Source organism: Notechis scutatus, chromosome Z, assembly GCF_049901735.1.
Source record: "Notechis scutatus isolate UNSWTSFEM ecotype Mainland chromosome Z, rNotScu1.2, whole genome shotgun sequence".
NCBI classification, from domain to species: Eukaryota; Metazoa; Chordata; class Lepidosauria; order Squamata; family Elapidae; genus Notechis; species Notechis scutatus.
The window spans coordinates 99,924,536-99,951,880 of NC_142025.1; the positions used below are offsets into that span (position 1 = coordinate 99,924,536).

Here is a 27,345-nt window from a genome sequence, read left to right on the forward strand (position 1 = left end):
TTAATCTGGTTATCAGGAATATGTGTCTCTTTGAATGGGGTGGTTGGGGGAGAGTTGCATGTTTTAGATCTTCATAATTTCAATTCAGAATTTAATCCCTGGGGAGCTCCAGCAGATAATTTCCCTCAATATGGTGTCATCCAACTATACTGAGACAGCAACTCCCAGAATTTCCAAACCACAAAAATATTACAGGTATTCATTGAGATGTCAGAGATGCTGGCCAAGAGAGACCTGCAGCAACTCTGTGTATCCATATTCCAGATGTCAGCTGCTACACAAGCAATAAATGATAGCTTTGGGGCAGGGTTTATTTTCACCAATAAAAAAAGATTATACTGTATTTTAAGGCAACAGTCTGCCAGATAGGAGCTGTGATAGCTATCTATAAGTATCAGCTCCTATCAGATGGAAGATGAAGCAGGATTTGTTTTCTTGTTCCAGAGATCAAAATGAGAAATAACGGATGGAAATGTTAAGAAAGCAGATTTTAGAATGCATTGAGAGAAATGGAAGAGTTTTTTTTAGCAGAATGTCATAGGTTCTTCTGCATTTGAATTTAAACAAATATTAAATGGCAAAGTGGCAGGGATACCATTGTTGCATTTTGTACTGGAGATTCTCCACTGAACAATGGAATAATAGAACCATATTATTGGAAGAAGCCACTGAAAGCTAGATCCTTCCATTTCCATTTTGAGTCTACAAGGATAACAGTACTCAGATCATGGCAAAAGCACTTCTTCAAAGAAAACATAATTATAACCCTAACATAGCTAAGAAAGGCATACTTTCATTTGTATAGTGGGAGAGCTTTATTTCATGAGAAATGTCCTAAGGAAACTTTCTATGTTTTGCCCAGCAATGAATAATGTCAAGGGAAGAAGGAACATCCTGCAGTTTGAGAAATCAATTCACTGTCAGTTTCAACACCTAGCCCCCCAAAAGCAGCTAATTCTTCCACATCTGTAGTTCAAGCCAGATTTATGACTTTTTCCTGTAGATGAATCTGGCATTTATCACAGTTACTTCCCCAACTCTGTGCACCCAGAACTAACTGTAGGTCAGTTCAAATAGCTCTTACTACACTGCTCTGATTTTATCAATATCTGATGAACTCTCATCTTTGTTAGCTTTTATTGGGTAATTTGGACTTTTCAAAGGGCTATGTATGTTTCTAAAGTGCTGAAACCCAGCACCTTCCTGGTATTCATTAAAACTTTACATTATTTTTTTTAAGATTCAGCTTTTTTGGGGGGGAAATGTAGCAGGTGCTTTAAAAATCACATTAGCTTTAATGTCAGCTGAAAAATAGTAAGGATGCTTTAGCAAGTAGCAGGAAGGTGCTATGTTTGTGTGAGGTCTGTCCGATGCATTTTTTTCTAATCATTTTCAAAGTAAACCTTCAATTCTTAATACATTTCTTGTTCTTTTCCAATTAAGCTGCAAGCCCAGTTCATTAGCATGCATCTTTTACCTCTTCCCAACTTCTACTAATATCAAATTTAGTTGTTTTTTCTAATATTCAGACTTCTGGTCTAGTAATTTATTAGCCTTTTGGACTTCTTTGCTGCCCTGTTGTTTCTTGGTGTCTTCAGATGACTCAAAGAATCTTGGCTACATCAGTTCTTGTTTCTTATTGTATGTTGTGCTTAAATGAGGATTGTTAATATTGATAAATTTTCTATCAACGTCAGAAAATGTTGCCATTGTTCAACTTTGAATCTCCATTTTTTTTCTTAGTAGGTGGAAGTAAATGCCTGACTTTGACTAATCTTAACATGAAAATGCTATGCAGATTGGACCTGACATGAACTTGAAAAGCCTGCAGGCTAGATTGGGATGTTTAAAATATATCTGTAAATATCATCTGTGAAGAAAGCACTCATGTCTTTGCTAAGGAAAAAACATGTATGTATTCATGTAATAATCAGACCTCTAAATCAATTCCAGAGGAGCTTTACTAAAGATACATATCCTCCTTTTCAGCAGCCTTGTAGCCTTCTGCCCTTTATTGAATTTTGGCTGATGCATGTGATCTCCATTTTCCATCTATTTTATTGGGCAAAAGGATGTGAGCAGTGGTTGTGGAAATACATTGCATGCTGGAATTTTCTAAGGCAAGAATTCTGATATTAACAGCCTGCTATCATCTAGCATTATGCCGGAGGAATGCAAAGCAAAGTATCTAAGATATATTTCATTTTATTTCATTTCATTCCCTGTCAAAGTCTACTCCAGAGAATCCAAAATTTGTTCATTGAATCTATTTCTGTCTCTGTGGAAGAGAAGGAGTTGTTCAAAGTGGATTAATTTTGGCCCCTTATTGCAAAAGAATAGTTTAAGAATTTGATTCATTGTAAGGCTACTTCCTAGAAAGCCATAAATGATGTCTACACATTTCACATTCTTTATTAAATCCACCAGAAAGACCTCTGTAAACTATGTGATTGGCTAGCTGAGAAAGTTGGTGGAGATTCTAATTCTAAGCAAGGAGACTTAGTGTAGGACACAAGCAGGAATTTAGGCGAATAAGGAGGGAGCTGCAGGTATAGATCTATTGGTTTTCAGCTCTGACACTGGAAAAATTGTATCTTTCTAGAAAGAGAAAAGGAGAGTCTCAATGGCTTCTGCGAAAGGTGGGGCTTCTGTGATAGAAACCAAAAAGGGAAGAGGAAATGGCACCTATTGCTATTGTCTTTATTCTGGGGGCCTTCTGCAATGGCAATAGGGAACATGAAAGGAAACAAGTTTTCTTTCTGCCTTCCTGAATCAGGAATGAGGAATAGTTCCTGATCGTTCCAGATGCTTTTAAGAGGAAGGTAAAAGATGCAAAGGAATGTATTGAGAACTCACATTTCTCTAGGAGAGAATGCCAGTTATGTCAACATTGAATTATTACCTGATATTAGGCATGATAAATACACAAATAAATATCTGTTAAGTCATGGGAAGGGCAGGAAAAAGAAGTAGCCAGCCTAAATTGCAAGGGTATAAGCAGGGGTGGGATACGACAGGGTTAACTACAGGGTTTGGGATTTACGAGCTTCCCTGCCCACTGTGAGCTGAGCCTGTTAAAGGTCATTAGCACACTGCGTGCTGAGAAGCAGCCTTTGAAACAGCCCTCTTTCTTGTTTTTTAACTGCAGTTGTGCCTCGTTTGGCAACTGAAGTTGAAAAATCAGGAAATAAAGATCAGGTAAGAGCCCAGGTGGGCGGGTGGGCAAAAACATCAGCAGACATAGAACCGGTCCTATGTCTGCTGCTCTTCAGAGCTACTGGTTCTACAGAGGTGGACAGAACCGGTAGAAACCCACCCCTGGGTATAAGAGAAGTGTGCTCTCATTCTGCCAAATGGCAATTGACTCCCTAAAGCATCATCATTTTAAAATGCAGTAAAATTTGTATTTAGCCATGCATTCAAGTGTTTCTGCTGAATTCAAGACAGGGGATATGACAGTGATGCTGCCATGGATGAAAGTTTTCTGAAATGGTGCCTCTGGATTGTTCCCAGTTTTTTTTTTCCTCAGCTGCTTCTTTTTTCACATTCTTTCTTTGGCTGTTTTGTATAACAGCTGGTGATGTTTTCCAATGTCTGGAGGTTGTTGGGGCTTGGATTGGAAGAAATAGGGTGAAGTTGAACCCAAGAAGACAGAACTGCTGTTTGCTAATCAAGGCTCTTGTGTGGTCTTTTGAGGGAGCGTCATTGCCCTTGAAGCAGTAGGTTTGCAACTTGGGGGGTCCTCTTGGACTAATGGCTATTGCTATATGGGCAGGTAGAAGGTGTCTGGGAGATCTTTTGGCTTCAAAAGGGGCACCTGTTGAGGCTTTCCTGCACTCAGAGGAAACTCATATCATTTTTGCAATGTATCCTCATGGGGCTGTTTTTAATGATCTACCAGATACCACAGTTTAGGCAAAATGAGTAGTCTATTTACCAACTGGTACTAGGTGCCAGAATCACATTTACCTTGCATTAGCTGCCAGTAGACTTCCAGATTTACGTTGTGATGATATAGACATTTAACAAATAAAGAAATAGTTTATTGTAACTGTGTTTTTTTTTTATCATGTCAACATTTACAGTTTAATGGCAATAAACTATAGTTTAATGAGAATGGGCTTCTGGACACTGAATGTCAACATGATGATTTAAGGTTATACTCTCCTGTTCAGATAAAAATGACAAGTTCACATTGTTACTCTGAAGTCGGTGATTATATCCTACATGAAAATCTTCCTATGTAATGTGGGAATTGTAAATTGAAATGATGTAGATGCTGCACAGGATTTTATACACTAAGTTTGCTCTTCAAAATATTCAAGGCTGGACTTCCGGTTTGAAGGGCTTCAGTGACAGACAGGAATCCGTGATCATGCACGGTTTCTGCCTGGACTCGCCGCTGGAGCGCCCCGAGCCGGCTGGCTTTGGGGCTAAGCCACCCCGTAGAGGTGGTGAAGAGGGGGGAGACCGCCAGCAGGGTCGAGGAGAGCCGCATCTCTCCTCCTCAGCTGGCCATTACTCCCTTTCCCGAAGGCGGTAGGAGCGGTGGTCAGAAATGGCCACCTCAAAGAACTCAACCGGAAAAGAACGTGCAGGAGGAAGATAAGAAGTGAAAGTTTTGGCTGACCGGGCTAAGTTGAAAAAGCAATAACTAAGGTACCCTGGAATTTAAATTTTACAAGAAATAACATCGCTCCTAAAGAAGAGTCGGAAGCAGCGAAAGAAAGTGAAAAGGGAAAGGTTTGGCTTTTTTTCTTCTTCTCTCTCCTTCCTTATATTGACAACTGAGAGACCTAAATAAGAAATTGGAAAAATCCGCTTTGGCATTAATAGGCAATTAAGCTGAAAATATAACTAAATGCCAAAGGGACAATAAAGATTTCTGGACATTAAAAACTTTTTCTTCTATAAGCAGGAAGGGAGAGAAAAAGAATAAGGGCAGGATCTGGAAGAGGGAGGAGACTGCCTGGACTTTAAAAGAATCTAAAGTAAAATTTCAATAAGACTTCTAAAAGATACATTTTAACTGAAACTTTGCAACTAAATAGTAACCCCAGGAAGAGAAAGTAGAAAAAAAAGAAAGAGCAAAAAGAAACAGCTTGTGTGTATTTGGATTACTTGGTGACTTTTGGATTTTTGGTTATTATATTTGAATGACTAAAATCAATCGGGTGGTTGTTTAAAAATTTCTACAATGGTATCACTTTTGGATGAATTGAAAATGGAACTTAAAAAGTACAAAGAAGATGCACAAGAAGGGAAGGGTTCTTTTGGCTTCGTTTTTCAATTCTTAGAAATGGAGATCTGGAACTACGAGAAATAACAAGAAAAGACTGCAAAACAAGAAGACTGGGACAAAGAAGAAGCCATCTTTAATGAACAAGTAACTCTATGTGGGGAAGAAAAAGGAAAGGGGGGAAAGAGGGTGGAGAATTTAAGACTTAAAAAAACAACCAAAGAAAAGAAAAATAATTCAAAAAATAAGTATAATACTGGAAAGCAACAGAAAAGGGGAATACAGAAGAGGGAAATAGAGGTAGAGAGACAAAGGGGTAAAAAGGGGAGAGAGAAGAAGAGAGGGAAGAAGGAAAGGACAGGAAGTTACAAAGGTCCGGAGCAAGATATAAAGAAACAGGACCTATTTAGAGACAATGGGTGAAAATTTAACTGAAAAAGGGATTCTGTAAAGGTACATAAAATTGTATTGTTATATTTGTAATAGAAATAATTTTAGAAAATTGGAAACAACATATGATTAGAATGAGGGATAAAATAGTGTAATTTAGTGAAATGTTTGTGAATAAAGTAAATGAAATAAAATAAGTGAGAAAATTGAATTAGGAAGGAATGGGAACATTTTAATTAGTATATGTTTTATAAAATATAAGTGAAGAGGGTGGGGGATTAACTATGGAAAGTTTATAATTGTTCCCATAGAAATATGATATTTAATTGAAAAGTAAAGTGAAAAATGTTAAGACTCTAATGAATATTAATATTAATGATAGAATTGAATTGGAATGGAATGTTGTTTTAATTATATACATTTATAATTTTTTCTTTTTTCTTTTTTCTTTCAAGAATACTGTGTGTAGTTTAAGAATGTACCAAGCAGAATCCAAATGGAAGTTATGTATTATATTGAGTGTATATATATATATATATGTTTTCAAGGCTGGCTACATGTACTTTCCAGATCACCATTTCACCAATGGTCATGACTGGTCACTCTTTAAAATGGCCTAGTTGATCTAAAGGACTAAAGCAGATTTCCTCAGATGGATGCTTTCTAGATATGTTGTAGTACAATTGCCAGAGGCCACAATTCACAAAAGACTCTGGCTTGACTGAACTGGGAAGTGTGAAAATTATAGGACAGCACATCTGTATAGCATTTGTTTGAAGAATGTAGACTTTTAGTTGGGTTTCTGTTTGCTTCTAATGTAGGAATATCAATTGAGAAAAATTCAATATCTGATTAAAATTATATTACATTAGATCAGACAATTAGTCCTTCTCACCAAATCACCACGACTTTCCAACAAAACAATTCTAAACAGAAATTTTGTGGCTCTTCACTCAAATGCCTATGTAATTATTTTCTGACTCTCATATTATATGAATTTGTAGCTTTATCCCTGTCTAAGAAATAATGAAGGTTCACTAGGAATCTATTTAATAGATTGCAACTCTGAAAATAGAGATGAGAAGTCATTGCTGTTCTCTGAGCTTGGTTGTTTTCATTACCCAAACTAGATAGCATAATCAGTGCTCTGAGTATGTTACCCAGATGTTATCTAGTTCAGGTGATGAAACATCTGTAAGAAAACAATCAGCACAGAGAGTTTGAGAAAATTCCCTTTTGGACAGTTGGGATGCATGAAGCCCATTAGGTCTTCAGGTAAGTCCATTTCCTTGGTTCCACACCAATGATCCAATTCATAAAGTGCTTTATTTTTTTATTTGCCAATCTGAAGAATCTTCTTAGCCAAGTCCTAGAGCCGGGGTAGTCAACCTTTTTATACGTTTTTTAAATATGTTTTTAATAAGTTTTCTCTAACCACCCACCGGTTCCACAGTAATGGTGATTTATAAAGTAGGGGACAAAACCCCTACCGCCCACCATGAAAGCTGGAATGCCCACTAGTGGGCGGTAGAGACCAGGTTGACTACCACTGTCTTAGAGCTTGCCTGTAGCAAAAAACAGTGTCTTTGGGGGTATCTTTGCGTCCAGGGTTAGAAGTGGTCTTATCATCTGTTCCTGCTTTTTATCTTGCCCTAGGGCTCAGCAGGGACCAAGGAAGAGTGCTCCACAGGGAAATTTACTGCCAGCGGAGAATGCTGCCGAGCCTGTAGCTCTGGGGAAGGAGTTGCCCAACCTTGTGGAGTAAACCAAACTGTTTGTGAACCTTGCCTGGACAGTAAGTAACATTGCACTTATTCCCCCCTTTTTTTCTTTCAGTTCTGAGACAACATTCCAAGGTTTCTCTTCATTATAATATAACCCATAGGGACAGTTCTCTTGCATAGGCTGAACTTGGAAAAACAGATTGGTCTAAAACTAGTAGTGAGCTCCATGCTTGAAATTTTTGCAACTTTTTGGATCAGTTGATTAACCCAGTATTCGAAGGATCACCTAGGTCCGTGATAGCGAACCTATGGCACGCATGCCAGAAGTCGCACACAGAGCCATTTCTTCTGGCATGTGAGCCGTTGTCCCAGATCAGGTCCACTGCACATGCGTGCTTTCCTCCTGCCAGCCAGCCGATTGTCAGGTATCTGTCGTGCATGTGCAGGGCATGCGCGGGAGACATGCACGCATGCGCAGAAGCGTGCAACACATAGGGGGTTGCATGCACATATGCAGGGGGCAGGGGGGTTGAATGGGCATTGCATTATGGGTGCAGGCACACATGCACGCATACAAGCATGCATGTATGCACATTCAGCATGCGAGGACGAAAAGGTTAGCTATCACTGACCTAGGTCAAAGAAGAATCCTTTTAAAGGCAGAGTAGATGTTCAATTATGATCAGTGACTATTATATCCTACTGGACCTTGTGTGGAGGGCAGGGATTGGGGGTACTCCTTCAAATGGTAGTTCCAGTTCATAGTGGGGAAGGAGAGGTCCCCAGTCACCACTGAAAATCAGCACAATACCGTAATCAAAGGTATCAAAGACCACTAAGAAACTTTAAGGGCTTTAGTACCTTGAGAACATATGAGCAGGGGTGGGATTCTACAGGTTCTCACCTATTCCTAGAACCAGTTGTTAACATTCTAAGCAGTTCGGAGAACCGGTTGTTAGAAGAAATTACTGGCCTAATCCTGTAAGGAAGGCAAGAAGGAAACATTCTGGTGTTGCTGACAGAAACTGCCTCTCCATTAACCCTTATTACATTCTTGGCAGAACTAGACTTCCTGTCTCTGGAACTTCTCTGGAGTTTTTTTCCCCTCCTTTGCTGGTACTTTGCTTGTGTGGAGTGTTCAAAGTTACAATGGCACTGAAAAAAGTGACTTATGACCATTTTTCACGCTTACGACTGTTGCAGCATCCACACAGTCATGAGAGGCCAGGCAAGGAGATGTGTGCCTCGATGTGAGTGATATTGAGTTGGCCATGCCCAGCCAATAACATGGCCACCAAGCCACGCCCACAAACTAAGCCACGCCCACAAAACCCATTGTTAAAATTTTTGAATCCCACCCCTGCATATTATGAGCATTGTCGTGAACATCCCTTAAGAGAATAATTCCTTTGTACTAAGAAGAGGATTAAAGTTGCATGTCCATTTGCACATGAACCCATTTTTAAGCATGCTTTTTGAAGGCAAAGGGGAAGACCAACAAGTAATAGCTTTCTAAAAAAAAATTAATGTAGTTTTTTTTCTTAGCCTAATGCTTTCCATAGACCTTATCTATTAAACTGATTTATATTCTACCTTTCTATTTAATTAGGTAGAAAAGTTAGCTTAACTAATTATATAATAGAAAATACAGAGTGAAGTTTTAAAACATAATATAAAGCTAATGTTAAATGAATTTGGGATCAAAAGCATTACGTGGAGCTGCAATCCACATCATGGTTTGGTTTCATGATCATTAGCACTTTGGACATAATTACAGGGTAGTCCATTCATTTTAGAAAGTGCCTTTTTGGGGCACCCCTGCTTAAATTGTTCAGGTAACAAGTTGCTTATATACTGATTTTGCCTTTGTCAATTAATTTTACTTTGTGACAATTGGGTAGAGTTTAATTTAACAGTGAAAAACAATGTCCATTCTTTCTTCCATTTAAGTCCTTTTTTTAAGAGGAGGAAAAAAGTTATGAAAGTTGCAGTCTGTAAAATAAGCTGTTTTTAAATATATTTTTTATTGTATGTACATGTCTTAGGTCAAATGTCACTGATTTTACTGTATGCTTTAATTAGAAAATTATCTTCACTAATTCTTGCACAAAATTTGTAGCTAAAGTGCTTTCCTGCATGAATGCGTTTATTATGAATCAAGTATTGATTGCTTTAGAACTTCGGAAATTGTAATCATGTGACCATGGCTCATTCAGTGATGTCATCATTGAAGGTAGCCAAGTACCAGTGACCATAGGGACAATGTCATAGCCAGAACTTTGAGGACTGATCATAATTACCACTTGTTCAGCTTGAATGGTCACTGAATAAGTGGCCATAAACCAGGATCACTGTATACCAAATGCAGTAGTAAATAGCAAAGCAAATTGTTCCTTCTTAACCAAAACAGCCACTGCTCTCATTGCAGGTTGTTTTTAATTGTATGTTCAAAAAATATCACATTTACTTCTCTAGTAAATTTAGATAAATAATGGCATGCAAGATGTTCATATTCTGGTTATCTCATTGGTCATTCCAATATAATTTGTCTGCCTATAAATAATATTAACATATAAGCAACCCAAAAAGGACATCAAATAAGTTATTCTTTGTGTACAAATTTATTCTGAGCAAGGAGGTTGCAGCACTACAACCAGTATCCTGCAAATAAAGATTATTTAATGTAGACAAATTTGGAGAAATCTATTCAGGTAGTCCTCAATTTATGACCACAATGGAACCCAACATTTCTGTTGCTAAGTAAGACATTTGTTAAGTGAATTTTGCCCAATTTTACAAATTTCCTTGCCACAGTTGTTAAGTTAGTAACACGGTGGATCTGGCTTCCCCCATTGACTTTACTCGTCAGAAGGTCACAAATGGTGAACATATGATCCCGGGACACTGCAAGTGTCATAACTATGAGTCAGTTGCCAAGTGTCTAAATTTTGATCCCACGACCCTGGGGACGCTGCAATGGTTGTTAGTGTGAAAGTCATAAGTCACTTTTTTCAGGGTTGTTTGAACGGTCACTAAATGAACTGTTGTAAGTCAAGGAGTACCTATACATTCCTAAATATCACAACTCAGCATTTTGATAGGGCAATGTTTTTCCAGGGCACATTTACAATAATAGGACTGTTCCTTTAGAAGACTCCATAGGGCAGGACACACAATAATAATAAAGCAATAAACAAACAAAATAAGTTTGGTCCGAGTTAAAGGAGAATAGAATAGAATAGAATAGAATAGAATAGAATAGAATAGAATGGAATAGAATGGAATGGAATGGAATGGAATGGAATGGAATAGGACAGGACAGGACAGGACAGGACAGGACAGAATAGAATAGTAGAACTTTAACTTTATTGTCACTTTGAATGTGCACTAATCGACACACATTAAAATGAAATTTTGTTGCATATGGGCTCTCAAAGGGTTTCCACCTCTAATATACTCTACATAAACATGACAAACATGACAAAAAATAAATGACTAAATAAATAAATACATTTATGCTTATACCCGCATATATTATATGATACGGAGAAACAATACAGTCTACTTTGGGTGTATATATGTACATGATGAGAAAAATGAATCTTGCCAGTTTACCAGACAGATGGCATAGGAAACAAAGCTGTTACAGAACCTGGTAGTCCTGCTAGAAACACTGCAAAACCTCCTCCCAGTGGGGAGTAACAGAAACAGACCATAAGTGTGTGGGGTCTCTGATGATGCTTCAAACTAAGCACATAGCACTTATAAGCAGTATTCTGAATAACAGCTTCCTATAACAGCTTCCTAGAATAACGAGCTTCCTATAATCTTCTTGGCTGTCCGTACCACTCTCTGTATGGACTTTCTATCTGAGGCACTGCTGCCACCAAACCAAACGTCAGCTTGGATAGTATATGCCCTTCTTTCATTCACTTCAGCATTCTTGTGGAATTTCTGCCAAAGTAAAATACCACTCCAAACTCCTTCTATAGGATAGGAGTCAAATAAATCAATGAAAACATATTTAAAACTCTCTCCTAGGCCCAGAATAGTAATCCATTCAGGAAATTGTATGTTAATGCTTCTGGAGGATGCTTAATTTTAGGCTTTGGAAGTTCTCCAAGAGCAGTAGGAATAATTATAGTGTTGCTGTGGTTATTGCTTTATGTTGCCTTTCATTTTCTGGGTGGGATACTGTGAAACTTATTAAAGTACATACCTCTCCAAAATGTTATATATTTCTGTTTATGTTTTAGAATTAACTTTAACTGTGCTTCAGAGGCTGAAAGAAAAATAAGGTATTTAATACTCCCTCATTCCGTTTGCTGTGCAAACACCAACCCATTGGGTAGCTGGGTTCTATTTAATATTTTTCTGGAAGAGTGCGAAACTGGTGCTAAGAGCACCTTCAACAACAGTTGATAGGGAACGAACGTGCATAAGCAACCCCTTTCTCTGGTGCTTCATTATACAATCCCACATCCAACTCCTCAGGTATTGTTCAGGCTGCTTTTTGAACATAGTTTAATGCTGTGTTCAAAATAGCACCTAGCAGGCACCCTAAATGGGGCCAGAGTTACACCATAAAGCAGCAGCAGCAGAGAGAAATCCATCTCATTTTGTCCTATTCCAGCATGTATCATCTTCTCCATCTACCACCCACCTGCCTCTGTTCAGATTGATCTAGGTTTGTACACCTATGTGTAAAGGGAGACAGCTAAGTTTGAAACCATGGCGGAAAGTGCCCAGGACCACAACCAGTCAAAAATGGCCAAAAGATTCTGTGCAGATGCCTTTCCCCTAAGGATCACCTGACAGTGCCATAAACAAAATGATAAATTTTGTCGAACTCTAACATGGTAAAACTGCTGTAGAATATTGGCTCATTAAAGGAAGATACCCTATTTTATTACTGGAATAGTTAAAGGCAGCTTTAGGCTGCCTCAAATATGGCTTGGGAACAAGATGGTAAGTTTTGGGAGAAAGCATTAATGGTTACCTGGGCATGCATTAGATGCAAGCAGGAAAGAGCTTCTAGACTTGATCATGGTGCAGTAACTCAACTAATGTCCTCCTCGGATGGATCTCTTTTATATCCTGATATTTCTTCACTTGCAGATACATCATTTATTCGAAAAATCAACAGGCATTTTCTTTCCCCCAGAATCAACATTGGAGACTCAGAGGCACCTATAGAAATTAAGCAATCAATTCTGTTTGTTTTGGGGTTCTTTTTGGAGCTTATCTCTAAATATGAAAATGCCTTTTTCTGCAAAATTCTAGGAGATCTCATCCTGGATCAGGCAGATCCTGCTTCCACCCCTTCAAATGCATGGAGGACCCTGGCAATGAGAGGGCTGGGTGGAGGAAATCTAAAGTCTCTTCTGCTCTTCACAGCATCTGTTAAAATAGCTAAAAATAACCTTCTTGTACAAAATCAATGGCTGCTACTTAATCTCAACATGGAAGGGCAGCAGAGATGCAGGATATCAAATACCAACCAAGAATCTGACCTTGGAAGAGTTGCTGTATTGGCATTTGACAGTGCAGGAAAAAAAAATAGAGAAGCTAGTGGCCATGTTTTGCAAGACAAGGGGGCCCGGAAGAAATACAAAGCAAATTGGTTTTGTGTCTCAGGTTCTTGTCAAATCTCAGAGGGCTCAGATACCCATTTAGTACTTTTCCAGAAGAACACATAGCTATACCAAAAAACAGTTTCTTGAGCTGGGTGGTTCATTTAATCTGCTCAAAAAATGGCCCGCCATCATTTCAAAACTTTATCTATGTCTCATTTAAAATTTATTTTACAATTTGGGGGGAGGCAGAAAGAGAAAGAGAGAAAGATTCAGCCTGGGCAGCATACATGAGGTATGTGAACAATAACCATCATTGTATTACTAAATATAAAGAAAACAATATAAATAATTAAAACGAAGTAGCGCAGTACTGCAGAAATCATATACCACTGTGCAAGTACTATTAAGAGAACTTGGATTTCCTCTCTCATAATTTTCCAAAGTATCAGATAGCAATGAGTTAGGAAATTTTAGACTTGGGATTTAATGATTCCATCATTCCTCATACTTATTTAGTTAATTAATTATTTCAATGCATATAGCCGTCCATATCAAACCTCAAATGTATGATTGGATAATTAAAAAACTGCAAAAACAGCAAAATGCAATTTTAAATATAAAAAAAAACTAAACCATATAAAACCTATGGAACAGAACCTATAGCTGAAGTATAATAACACTTGACAGTCAACACAATCACGGCATAGGTTTTATTCCATGTTAGATTCTCAAACCCAATGGCATACCCATAGTTTTGAGGCCTTACAAAAGTCCAGTGGGATTGGGGCCAGTCTGATCTCTAGAGGGATGATACTCCAAAAGGTAGATGCTGCAACAGGAAAGGCTGCCTTCTTGTGTCCCAAGAAATGATATTTTCTATCAGGTAGGAGCCAAAGCAAATCTCACAAGGAGCACACATAACTGCCTGCATGGCTCCATTTTGCTGTAGCTTCCAGATGCAGGTCAATGGCAGCCACAATCACTGCACTTGGCTAGGTTCTATGAGTACAGATTAAGTGAGTACTTTAACTCCTACTGAGTTAAGAACTCATTTCTTCTTTTTCTTATTCATCTTAGCATCAAATTCCAGAATGTTATTAGATGGCAATGTTTCCTGCCTCACATGGGAGAGCTATTTGAGAATATGGGTGGGAAGAAGGCTTACTATTAACAGATTAATTATTTGTCTACCACATTGGAACTACAGATTTATGTCTACCACACGAGAACTCCCACATTTGTCTACCACATTGAATGCTGCACAATAATGTGTGTGGGCGGTGGTGGGGACAAACACATGTGCTTCTGTTTTATGTTAGCATTGCATACAGCTGACCTTGGTGTTGTCCTTGTGGTTCTGAGATTTTCATAACTTTTGTAAAATGGGAATCTCTGACTTGGAATCCATGGACCCAAAGGGAATATTATCAAGACAGAAAAAAAAGAAAGATAAATGAATAAACCATTCTAAGGGTTTCCTCCCAATGAAAAATGATGAAGCTTAAGTTAGAAAGGATTCAGAGGAAAAAGTTGCTTTATTGACCATAATAAAAAAAGCAAAATTCATAATTGGAAAATATATTTATTAGAATTAACCAAAATACCAGACAATAGTGAGATAAATTGAGTTTTCAGAACCCTAAAAAATGAGAGAGATCAGTTTACAAAGTTTGTTCCAAGGCTGAAATACAAGTTAGCTAGCTTTTTTTTTTAAATGATCCTTATGCACAGATTGAGTTTATACCTACTCAGAAGTCGGTACCATTGGCAATTTACCTCTAAGTAAATGCATGTAAGAATGCAGTTAAGAGTTAATAAGGCCTGCATATTTATTTGACAATATTTTAAGAATATATGAACAATATATTTTTTGTTTAGTGTAAATAACCCAAAGAAAGAACCCAAAGTTCAATCTTAAATTTCACTCAAAGTTTCTAGTGGACAGAATTTTGACTTAAACCTAAAAGTTCTCACTTGCTTCATATTCTTTCGAAACAATTCCTCAAAAGCCAAATTTCTGACCCCACCCTCATATTTACAATTTGACTTATAGATATAACCACAAGCAAGTGTATAACTATTAGATTAGCTAACCTTCCATTTCTAAATATATACATAAGCAGTATATATAACTATATATTCATATATGCTCAACTACTGATTTACCAATGGAAAAATGTTTTCCTCATCAATATAGAATATATCTCAGGTTTAATTGACCAAGTTTCTACTAGGCTTTGGGACAGGTTGTTGTTCATAACCTCTTTAACATTTTAAAAAAGTTTAAAGGATTGGAATAAAGTGGGAAATGGAATTGAGGCCTTTCTAAATATTGAGATTTGCTATCATTATGGGTCCCAGGATCCTGATCTTTGGCAATGAAAGGTTTAATTATTTATTATATATTCTTCAGGTCTATCATTGTGTCAAGGAGTAAGGTTTAGTTAATCTCTTTTCTAGGCTGAAAAACTCAACCATGTGGCCCATTCATTTTCCTTCCCTGAATGTGCTGCTGTCCTTACACCAGTCTAATCATCCTCATTAATAATTCAGTGTAGAGTAAGGGCTTATACAGATTAATGGCAGCTGTGTGCTTGGGCAGTCCAGCTAAAACCGGATGTAAATTCCACTTCATTCAGAGATGAGAGAAGGTCTCAGCAGATTATAAGAATGTGGAGATCTCTTGTGCCATTTTGGTAACAGTAGGGATACCATGATGTTTTCTGACTGGAGTGGAGGTAGGTATCCTGGTTTCATGATACACAACTATCATGATACACAATTATCATGATACATAACTATGCCTTTCAATAGCCTTTGATGAGATCCCCTAGAGTTCTTCCAAGAACAGTTGCAGTTTTGGCTCAGGAAGAAGGAGAACTCTAATACAAAAGGGAAGTGTTCATGGTAATTTCATTTTATTAATTTGATTTAATTGAAATTAAATCATATTGTGTTCTTATCTTGCCTTTGCTAGCATTTTTTTTACTTCGGCCATGTCCACTGAGAGGGGTAACACAACCCCAGATTTGCCAATTCAAGACAAGGTGTAGCTCAAAACCCTTAGTGCACTTTTGAAATACATTAGCAATGAATTCAGTTGTCTAGGTGCAAGAAACAAGCATCCTAATACTCAAGCTATCTTAAAAGATTGCAGGAGTTCAAATAGCGAGAGTGTGTGGAACAGAATGGAATGTTTTGTAAGAAGTTACAGCTGCCTGGCTGGTAATTATTCTTATAGTTTTGGAAGAGGCTTTGATGCTCAGAACGTTGTCATTTTCTTCTTGTAAATCTGTTGGGTGCTAATATTTGTATTATTATTTCCAAACTCTGGAAAAAGTATGTATACCAATGGCAGTTTGAGAAGTGCAGCTTTTCCAAATCATTTTCAGCTCTTTTAGAAATAAATGTCTTTCTCCAGTTCAAGATTAGCTGTCCTAGATCTGAGATGTAAAATTAACAGAGGACACTACTTCCAAATTTTCCTCTGGTGTGAATTCAGAAGATTTTGCCACAGTTACTTTGCATGTCAGCTAAGGGCAAAGCTAGTAAAGAGAAGAGTCAGTTTGCTAATAGGAAATTTAGAAATGTATAATCATTATTTTTCAGATGTCCATGTATTACTATAACTGGCATAAATGCAAACTATGAAACTCCTTAATTATATTTCCTGCAATTCCCACATTTATGTTTATTATTTTAATGAGATGGAGAAGGACATGGAAGTTCAGGAGCAGAGATTGCAATGACAGGAAAATCTCTCAGGTTGATGAGTGTTCAATTGGAGGAGGAGGAGGAAGGGGAAGAAAAGGAGAAAGAAGAGGAAGAGAATATTCTATTCTATTCTATTCTATTCTATTCTATTCTATTCTATTCTATTCTATTCTATTCTATTCTATTCTATTCTATTCCATTCCATTCCATTCCATTCCATTCCACTCTACAAATAGAAAAATTAGAAGAAGGATGTTCCTGGATAAGGGATGATCTTAGAACTACTGTTGCAGTGGAGTAGGATGGTAGCAGCATGTTCACCAAATAGAGCCATTCCTTTACAGAAGATATGTGGCTAAGAAGAGCCCTAGTGGTGCAGTAGTTAAAATGCAATATTCCAGGCAAATTCTGCACACAGCCTGGAGTTCAATCCTTATGGCGCTCAAGGAGCTTTTCATCCTTCTGGAGTCAGTAAAATGAGGACCCAGATTGTTGGGGATAATATGCAAATAATGCATCTACACTGCAAACTGCTCAGAGATTGCTGTAAAGTGCTATGAGGTGGTACATAAATCTAAATGCAATTGGTAAAGAAACAATAAGATACCAGTGAAACAAAACTGTTTTTTGGAACTAACCCTAAAGCACAAGCACTCCCCAGATTCCTAAAGTATTACATCAGCCTACTTTTTCTTTTTCATTCGACCAAGATGCAATTTCTGGGAACATTTAAATATTCTAAAGTGGAAGGTAATATTTGGAATATTAGCAAGTGATTTTTAAGGACAATCAATCAGGACTTCCTGTCATCTTGTTACCCTTTTGGTTGTGCAGGCTTTGCAGCTTTGGAGATTTTTATTGATTATGGGTCATTACATTGGTGTTGACTCTTAGCAACCACCCAGATAGATTTTCCCCATGATGAACTATCTTTAATCTGGTCCTTCTCCTCTTCTAAAAATGCATTAATCACCATTGATTGATTTGAGTAATTGTATCCACCCACCTTGCTACTGGTTATCTTTGTCTTCTCTTTCTTTTCACCTTTCTCAGCGCAAGAGCTTTTTCCAGAGAACTAGATTTGTGGATAATGTATCTGAAGCACGATAATTTGAGCCAAGGTTTTTTGTGCTGCAAGTAATACCTCTAGTTTGTATGATGATCCATTTGTTTGTTTTATTGCTGGCTACAGTATTCTCAAGAGTCTTCTGCAACACCAAAGTTCAAAAGTGTCAATGCCATTCTATCATTCTATTCTGCTTCCTCTGAATTTTTATCAATACAGTTTGCAGATCCTTTGAATTTTGGCTACTGGAAAAGTGTCATCAGCACAGACTATTGAATTTTCTTCCTCTCGTTTTGAAACCATACATGTCTTCTTCCAATTCAACTTTGCTTCCTTCTCTCTTTTTCTCCCTCCCTCCCTCCATCCTTCCCTTCTCCCCCCCCCGCCCCCCCGCACACACCATGTAGATTGTATAAATAAGGAGAGTATCTTAGTCCAAACAGGAGATAGTTTGCTGTCTGGTCTAAAGCCCTGGCCTGTATATAGTTTTGTATGAGGACAATATTTTTCAATTCCTATTTTTTTAAACAACTTTAAGAAATTCATGTAATTGAAAGAAATATTTTTCTGTAATCAATAAGGCACATGTTGAGTTCCTTGGTGCATACTTTGCTTTCTCAATTACCCATCATGCATCAACAACAATATTTTGTGTCCTGGAGCCTTTCTAAAGTCAAGATGAACATCTGGCATTATTTTTTCCATGTAAGGCTCTAACATGCATTGTATGATCCTAAGCATTATTTTAATAGCATGTGAAGTTAAGCATACTGTATGATAGTTTGCCCATTTTGTTAAATCTTTGGTTTTTATTATTGGAATGTGGATTGAGTGATTCTCCCCTCCCACAGTTATCATTGTTCAGATTTGTTGGTTAGAACCTTTGCTGATTCTTATTCTGAGTATTCCATCAATACCTATAGCCTTCTGACTTAGCAATGACAGATTGCTGATATAACATCTTCTAAAGTTTCTTGAAAGTTATAATGGGTAGAAAGACTGACATAAATATGTAATAAAGTCTAAAATATTTGGATGTTGACATCTTTACAGTATTTCAATATACTCTTTCCATTTTTTAATCTTTTTGAATTAGTTACTATCTGTCCATTGTTATCTTTCAATTTGAGGCTGAAACCTGCTCCTGAGTTCAGAGATATTTTGGAAGACATTCTTAATTTTTTCATGTCTGTTTCCACCAATAGTTGTAATACTGTTTCTTGTCTTTTTCCATGGCTCTCTGAAATTCTTTGTTCTTTTTGGAGATGTCTGCCTTTCTTGGCTTTGGCTTCTCTTTTGTTTTTAACAATTTCCACGGTTTATTTTTATCTTTAGTTTGTCTTGACATGTAATTTGTTTTCTTCTTCATCATCATCTTAGGTGGGTATCTTTTCAGTTTTGGTGGAATCACATACAGATCTAATGTCTAGAGATAGAGCTGTACATATGTTTTATGGAACCTTATTTGTGTTCTACTTTCAACACTATGGAATAACAACAAGAGTTTTCTCCAATTTTGTCATGTGAAGTAAAAGAAGAAATAGTATCCATCACAGGATGTGATTGGTTCAGGAGAGATCTTTTTTATATATATAAATTTTATTTGGGTTTTCACAAAAACATAATACAAATAAAGCATCTTTTTTTGAGAATAGCATGATCCCAGGTTATCACTTCTTCATACAGACACAAACTCAATTTCATATTCATCTTTGTGTTCTATTCTATATCTTATTACTGTTTTAACATTTTCTCCATAATTTTCCCCTCTCTTGGTTTTCTCAACTTTATTTTTAATTATCTCATATCTAAATTCAATTATATATCTTTTTCTAAATTTCAATGTCTTTCCAATCATTATATTTATACTTTTGCCTGTCCTGTTTCAATTTCATATTATCTTTTCTCATTAAACAAATGTTCCCCTGTAGTTACTAGTTGGAGTATGACACCTTTATATCTTTTAATTTTATCCATTCAACTCTTATTTAAACTTCAATTTATGCCTTTAAAATTATAACATTCAATATAGTACATAACTTCCAATCGAATTCTGCTTGGTAATTCTTAAAATACACACTATGTTCTTAAAAAATTATATATATATGACAATAGTAAATAAAACACTCATTCCATTCCAATTCAATTCTATCATTAATATTAGTTAGAATCTTAACATTTTTAACATTTCTTTTCAATTGAATATCATACTTCCTTGTGAACACTTATAAACTTTCCATAATTAATTCTTTTTTCCATATTTCTCTTCACTTATATTTTTATAAATCATTAATAATAATTAAAATGTTCCCATCCTTTCCTAATATCATTCTCTCATTCACTTTATTTCATTTATTTATTAACAAACCTTCTACTGCATTACAATAAGTATTTTATCCATCATTTTAATCATACATTGTTTCATATTTTCTAAAATGATTTCTATTTCTAATATAAAAATACTACCTTATGTACCTTTGCAGAATCCCTTTTTCAATTAAGTTTTCACCCATTATCTCTAAATTGGCTTATACTTTCAATCCTTATACCTTTTCCCTGTTTCTCTATATCTTGTTTCTGTCTTTTATAACTTCTTTTCCTTTCGTTAAAGTTTCATTGTAAATTCCTTTTAGTTCCAGGCAGTCGGTTCAGGAGAGATCTTAAAGTCCTAGTTAACGCATTAAAGGTAGGGGTTTCTTACCTCATCCTGATCTATAAGAGGTCTTCACCTTACCATTTTGAATCCAGTTTCCTTGATACAGTTATCCATTTTGAAATAATTTGTGATGATCAATTGCTTGGTTGGTATTGTACTTATTTTTTTTTTTGTGAGCCAAAGGTTCCAGTGGGCAGAATGATAATGTTGACTAGGGACTAACAGAGATTAGTTCAAATAGATGCAAGAAGACAACAATGATCCAAAAGCATATGCAGACATGCATAGACACACAGACACAAATACAAGGAAATGAATATCTTATTTTGTTTTGGCCCTTCCCACTACCTTTTTTAGAGCACAGCAGTGAAAAGCTGTTATCTTCACCCCAGAGAAACCTTTGGAACCCTGCTTTAATTGAAGAGTGCAAAGATTGTATTGGGGTATGCATACAAAGCATGTGTTCAGTCACTAAGTTATAGCACTTCCCCTGTCATAGAAGTCTTCCGTGGTGCTCTCAGAATCAACTAATGTTTTCAAAAAAAATCTTCCAGCTGTTTAATGTTCCTTTCTTGCAATTTAGGATTCATTACTCCTTTCCCAAGAATTAACAAGGGGGGATTTGACAGAGGCTGCTAATGAGGGCAGGGACAAAGGCCATGCTCTCATTGATAGTGACAGCAAAGGGCAAGTTTAAATGAGCACCCAGCATGTTGAGATGGAAGCATTCAATCTGTAGATTGACTTCTGCATCCTGCTATTCAGAAGAAAAATGGCTATTTCCCAAGAATGTCCTCAGGAGATCAGAGAGCTCATTAAGACTAATGTGGTACATTAAAAGGAAGAGCCAAATGGGGGTGAGTGGGCAGGGTCTTAGACTGGTCTGAAAGCAAGAAGGAAGGAGACAGATCAGTGGTAAATTAAAGCTGAACCCTTTAACACTCATGGGAAAAGTAGATCAATCCCTTCACTCAGTGTGGAGTTCTGGTGGGCTGATAAAAGAAGGGCACAGAGAAAATGCATGGCACAATCATTGTCCATACTGAATCCAAAATGCCCCATATTCATTTGCCACCATAATTTGTCAATTGTCAATTGTGGTCTCTGAAATAGGGCTGGATACATTTTGAAAAATATTCAGAATTGCCTCAGACTTTACCTTACTAAAAGCTCTGCTATGTATTAACACAGTCCGAATTTCCACATGTGCCTGAAAAAGAAAGTTGTGGCTGCTTTAAGTGGTGCATGATCCCTCAGAATAGCCACAGCTATTTTTCAGGCTCATGCAGGAGTCTGAAAAGAGTTTAATGGCTTGAATAAATAATAGAAAGTGCTACGCTCATGAGAGGTTCCAAGTGCTTATTTTGAATACTGTTGGAACTGTGCCCATTCTGAAAGTGTTTTTCCCCCCAAAGATGTTTGTGTATATGCGCATATACATATACATATATGCATGTGCTATAACTGCCCAAATAGCACAAACATCTTCTAGCCAAGTAATTTTTCTGTGGTTTGGATTTTACCCAAGTTGTGCTTAGAGTCACATGACACATTTAACTTTGTTAGTAAAACTCAATTTACAGTCTTAAGCGAGCTGGATTTGCACAAAAAAACTAACCAAGGACAAAACTAACCAGCTTACCAGGTTGACTGTTTCATCTGATTAAGAAAATTTTGCACTCTTCACCATGGGAGCCTCTAATTTACAGAAGCAACAGCAGATCCACTATGTGAGAGAGAAGAGGCATGTCTTTGGAGCCCCAGGGCAAACTTGGAATTTAGGGAGCATGAGGCATGTGTGCTCACAGTATAGTAGCTCTAGAACAGGGGTCTCCAACCTTGGCAACTTTAAGACTTGTGGACTTCAACTCCCAGAATTCCTCAGCTGGCTTACAAAATGCTTCCCATGGTGGGCATTATCAATCCCAAGTTCCTATTTACTGGGAGATGAATGAGTCCTTGCAAAGATGCTTTCTATACAATCTTTTGGGGATTTTTGTGAGAATCAAGGTATTCCAATAAATAAATAAATAAATATGTTGCTAGAGGCTGGAGTTTTGCTTTGCTTCTTATTTAAAATATTATTATTTAAAAATAGCAGCTAGGACATTAGACGTTAGTTCCCGGACTCCCAGATTGCTTACATCTTTAGGAAAGGCACTGTACCTTCAAGGATTACTCTCTCAATTGAGTTTGGAAGTTAGGCCACTGGATTCCAGCAATGGCAATAGATAGGTTTGCACCAGATAAATATTCTATTTCAAGTACAATATATTTGCGAGAAATTAAAATAAATAAATTAGGAATAAGTAGTTTAATTTCAAAATCTTTTGATAAACCCTTATCCCAGCCAGCACACCTTTTGTTGAAAATGTTTTACATGATTTGTTCATGTAATAATCCATAAAAGTTTATGATGACCACATAATTCTCCACATTAGGAAGAACTTGGAAACTGGTGGGAGAAAGGAAAAGGCCAGGTTCCTGAAGGGAAAGTAAATGATGGAATAGATTTTCTTTTATATATAGTTTAGGATCAAAATAATTCAGTGGGTATTTTTCTGTTCCTATTCTTCATTCAAATCAGAGACCACAGGGAGGCTTCCAAGGCCAAGTATTCATGCTGTAAATAATCATCCTGGATATCAATAAATGCTTATGTTCTTATTTCTTCACATAAAAGGCCAATTCTTTTGAGCTAGCTGGTGACTGTGTTCCTATAACCTTTAAAACAACTGTTCCTTCTTCAGACATTTTGGGGGAATGATGGCATGGGGAATTCTGTGGAAAAAAGTAGACAAGCAAGTTGCAGATGTGGGACAGGTCAAGGAAAGATTGCTTTACATTCAAAACTAAATTCCCTGCAGAGAGCAACTGAAACTCAAGACACAGGAACAAAGCGGCAGGTCAGCAGAAAGTCAGCAATCTTGGCATTCTAATCTAATGTTTACATTGGACACCACCATATTAAATCTTTCCCATAACTAATGGACGGAAAACAGATGCAAGTCAGAGCATGATCAAACACGATCTCCCAACTACCACCCGCATATAATATGCAGCAAAGGTGGTGATGGTGGAAGGCTGCCAGATTGATGTTATTTATTTCCTTCTTTCCTTAGTTAACAAATTTCATAAGCATTGTTAAAAAAGAAGAACCCTTATCAAATCTCAGAGAGTAAAAATAGGCTTAATGCTAAACCTCTTCAAAAGGCACCCAAAACAAAGAAGCCTTGATCTTCAATTTCTTCAAATGAATTAAAAGTTGGTACTATTCCTTCTAAGATGCCATGCATCTTAAGGGAGCCAACACTGAAACATTAAAGCCACTAAGATGATATAGGTGAGATAAATAGATGATAGATAGATTAGATAGGTAGGTAGGTAGGTAGGTAGGGTAGATAGATAGATAGATAGATAGATAGATAGATAGATAGATAGATAGATAGATAATGATAGAGGAGGGAAACTGGTAGGTAGGTAGGTAGGTAGAGAGTCAGGTAGACAGACAGACAGATAGATGTCTTAGTGACATCAGTGTTTCAGTGTTGACTCCCCAAGTATGCTCTTAGAAGGAATAGTACCAACTTTTGATTCATTTGAAGAAATTGAAGATCAAGGCTTCTTTGTTTTGGGTGTCTTTTGAAGAGGTTTAGCATTAAGCCTATTTTTACTGTGTGAGATTTGAGATTTTAACAAGGCTTATAAAATGTTAATAAAGGAAACTACACACACACACACACACATACACATCTATCTATCTATCTATCTATCTATCTATCTATCTATCTATCTATCTATCTATCTATCTATCTATCTATCAGTATCCCTCATCTTTATCTTTCTCTCTCTCTCTCTTTATCCCTCCCTCCCTCTCTCCCTCTCTCCAAAATCACAATAAAGCTGCCTGTTCATGATTCACCACCTGTTTGGTACTGCAAATCATCTCCTTCTTCTTTATCCCTTATCATTGTTCTCAGCTTTGCTCAATAGCAACTGAACAACCCTTAACAATTGAATTTCAGTTTCCTTATCACTGTCCGTGGCAATAGTTTGGTCCAAGTAAACAATCCAGTAGGTTTGGGAAGACATATTTTATTACATACACCCAAAGTTTATGCTTGTGGTGAAGTGAGTGGCAAACAAATTTAATAAATCATAAAAAACAACAACAAATAATGTAGTTGGGACTGGTGGAAATCGAAGCTTAAAGCATCTAGATGGGTCTAGATTCTGGGAATCCCCAGCCAGCATGTTGACTTCATAAATAAGAAATAAAAAAGGATAGCAAATTCCCAGTCATAGAATGATGCAATCTGAAACTCACATATCTTAAAGTGGTCACATCTAAGAAATAATACTCCCACACATTTGCTGCATATTAAAGAGCTTGAAAATGAGTAGAATAGTAGGGGCAGACCTCTTGGTATCTTTACTGCCCTTGTGGTCCAAGCACCTTGCCCTTTAGTCTCCACACATTCACCTGGAAGTTCTGAAGGAGAGTTGAAAATGAGTACAATACACTACAATCTAGGAATTTATTTGATTAAAGGTCTTAATTGTGTGACAGCATGTTAGGGAAGTTATGGGCTACCAAGATACAGTGTATTATAAGCCTTTATGTCTTCAAGTTAATGTCTGAACATGTTAGGATATTTCGGTTCACTCCCATTCCGTCAATTCTTGGTATCTTAGCCATTTGGTCTCTTGCTTAAAAATCCTATCTAACATTCCTTTAACATTGTTAAAATTGGCTTTCCTAGAATTTGAAGTATGTATTGCATAGTTACTTACCCACAAATATCTCTTAAACAAATCATTATGCAGCCAACATGTACAAAAACACATGTTGCCACATAGTGCTGTTAATATTAAACATGATGTATGGAACTGATATGGATTGTTGTAATTTTAGATGAATTTTGCTGCAGTTGTAAATAAATATATAAATCAATAGGCATATGTACCAAACTCTTAGATTGTTTTGCTGCAGAAAAATATCACTTCGCATCACTTGCAGCTAGACTGATTTTCATTGAGTAATTTGCATTGGAAAGCTTTTCCATGACACGTGAAAAACAAACAAATTATCCTATTAGGCACATTTAATGAGAAAAGATTTTCTCTCCTATATATATATATATATATATATATATATATATATATATATATATATATATATATATATATATATATATATATATATATATATATATATATATATATATGCATATATATTCAGAAAAGCTGCATATTATAATCCAATTATATTTACTCTTTTCAAATATCTGTAATTTGTCTCAGAAAAGTGTTGCTGGAACCTTTTCTTTGATTTATAGAGTCCAAGCAAGTGTTGTTTTCATGCCTTCTTTCCTATTTATTTATATTCCACTTTTACTGCACTATTTTTATAAATAATTCAAGATGGTTTGCCTATGTAGTATTCTCCCCACCCCTATTTTCACCACTACAACAACAACCTTATGAAACATGTTGAACTAAGAAAGAATGACTGGCCCAAATTCATCCACATGGCTTCTGCATTCTGTTAGATGCTCTCCATTTTGCTCATTTGTCTGGATTTTCTCAATGGGTGTATTTTTGACATATTTTTGACATTTTGATGTTACTTCATCCTTTTTCTGAGGCATTTCTTTGATGTATCATTATGTGGTTACATTACAATCATGGGAGTCATCCTACCATGTCTCAATTACACCTATAACCTCTCTGTCCCTGCCCACCATCCTTTACCTCTACCATGCACCATATTGATCTTGTCTGAGCTTGAAAACTCAGACAATCTGGTTAAAAACTAAATTGGAGAGCACCCAAGAATTCCATGACCCTAGACTGCATTGGGAAGTCAAATGCACCGGAGAAAAAGACAACAGTCAATCATTGTTGTTGAAATAAAAACCGTATGAACTTGTTCATGAAGTCTTCAAGTATTAAGCTTAATTGGAAGGAGACATTACAGACTCATTAATTTCTCATATCTTGTACTTTGCATAAACGGATATAAAGAGAGTTACTGAAGGCCTTGAACATTAAATTCCAGTTTTTTCAAGTATTTAATTATGAGGTTTTTAGGATGCCTCATAATTTCCCTACTGTAGCCTCAGTACCTCCTCTTAAGCTATTCTCTCCATTTGGTTCTGGTTTAAATTTGAAGGGTTTTTTCCCCCTTAAGGTCATTTGGACTTTGCCTCCAACAAATAATTTTTCCCAGTCCTTGTCCATCTTTTGTTGACCACATATATAAATTTATTATTCCTTAATAAAGTAACTGGCAAGAGAAAAAATTTGAAATAGCTTAGCAAGAACCGAGTTGCTTCATCAAATCCATAAATACCGTACTTTTCAGAGGAAGTTTCTTTAGCTGAAGTTCTCTCTTAACCTCATATGGGCTTATTTGTTTGCTTTGATGGGAAGAAGAGAAACATTTTGCATAGATTAAAGTCCATTGCAATTCAAACGGATGTAAATTGTGAACACGGAGAAGTGACTGGGATGGGTAGTCAGAATTGGATTCAAATAATATTATCTGTCCTGAAATTTCCCTTGTTTTTCTCTTTGTGTGAAAGGAGTTCCTATTTTTCTTATTCTTAAGGGGCTTGATAATTTATTTTGAATTTCTTCTAGCGCTATTATATTGTTGGAAATGGTGAATGTCAATACTGCTGATACCACTTTTTTGGTTACATTTTTCCCCATCCTTTCCTTTTTTCCTTCTAAGTGGGAGGATTTGCCTTAGAAGGTCTTTCTTTACTAGAAATGTGAGAATTCAGGAAGATATTTGCAGACCACTAAAAAGATTTCACTGCAACCTCTAATCAACCATCTGGCCTCCACTCTTCAGAACTTTTGGATTCAAATGCAGCTGGTAAATGCAAGACCTTTGATATAAAATTAGGGAAACTAAGACAAGATTAATCCTATTAAAATTCTTGTAATGTAATTAAAGAAATCCATAACAT

At 36.6% G+C, this 27,345-nt stretch overlaps 1 protein-coding gene across 1 annotated transcript in view; it reads left to right on the forward strand.

Annotated features, from left to right (window-relative positions):
* NGFR (nerve growth factor receptor) overlaps positions 1–27,345 on the forward strand; it is a 73,781-nt gene that overhangs the window by 10,987 nt on the left and 35,449 nt on the right. The window contains exon 2 of the mRNA XM_087945900.1: positions 7,286–7,424. Coding sequence (XP_087802026.1) covers positions 7,286–7,424 — 139 coding nt within the window. The remainder of the gene's footprint in view (positions 1–7,285; positions 7,425–27,345) is intronic.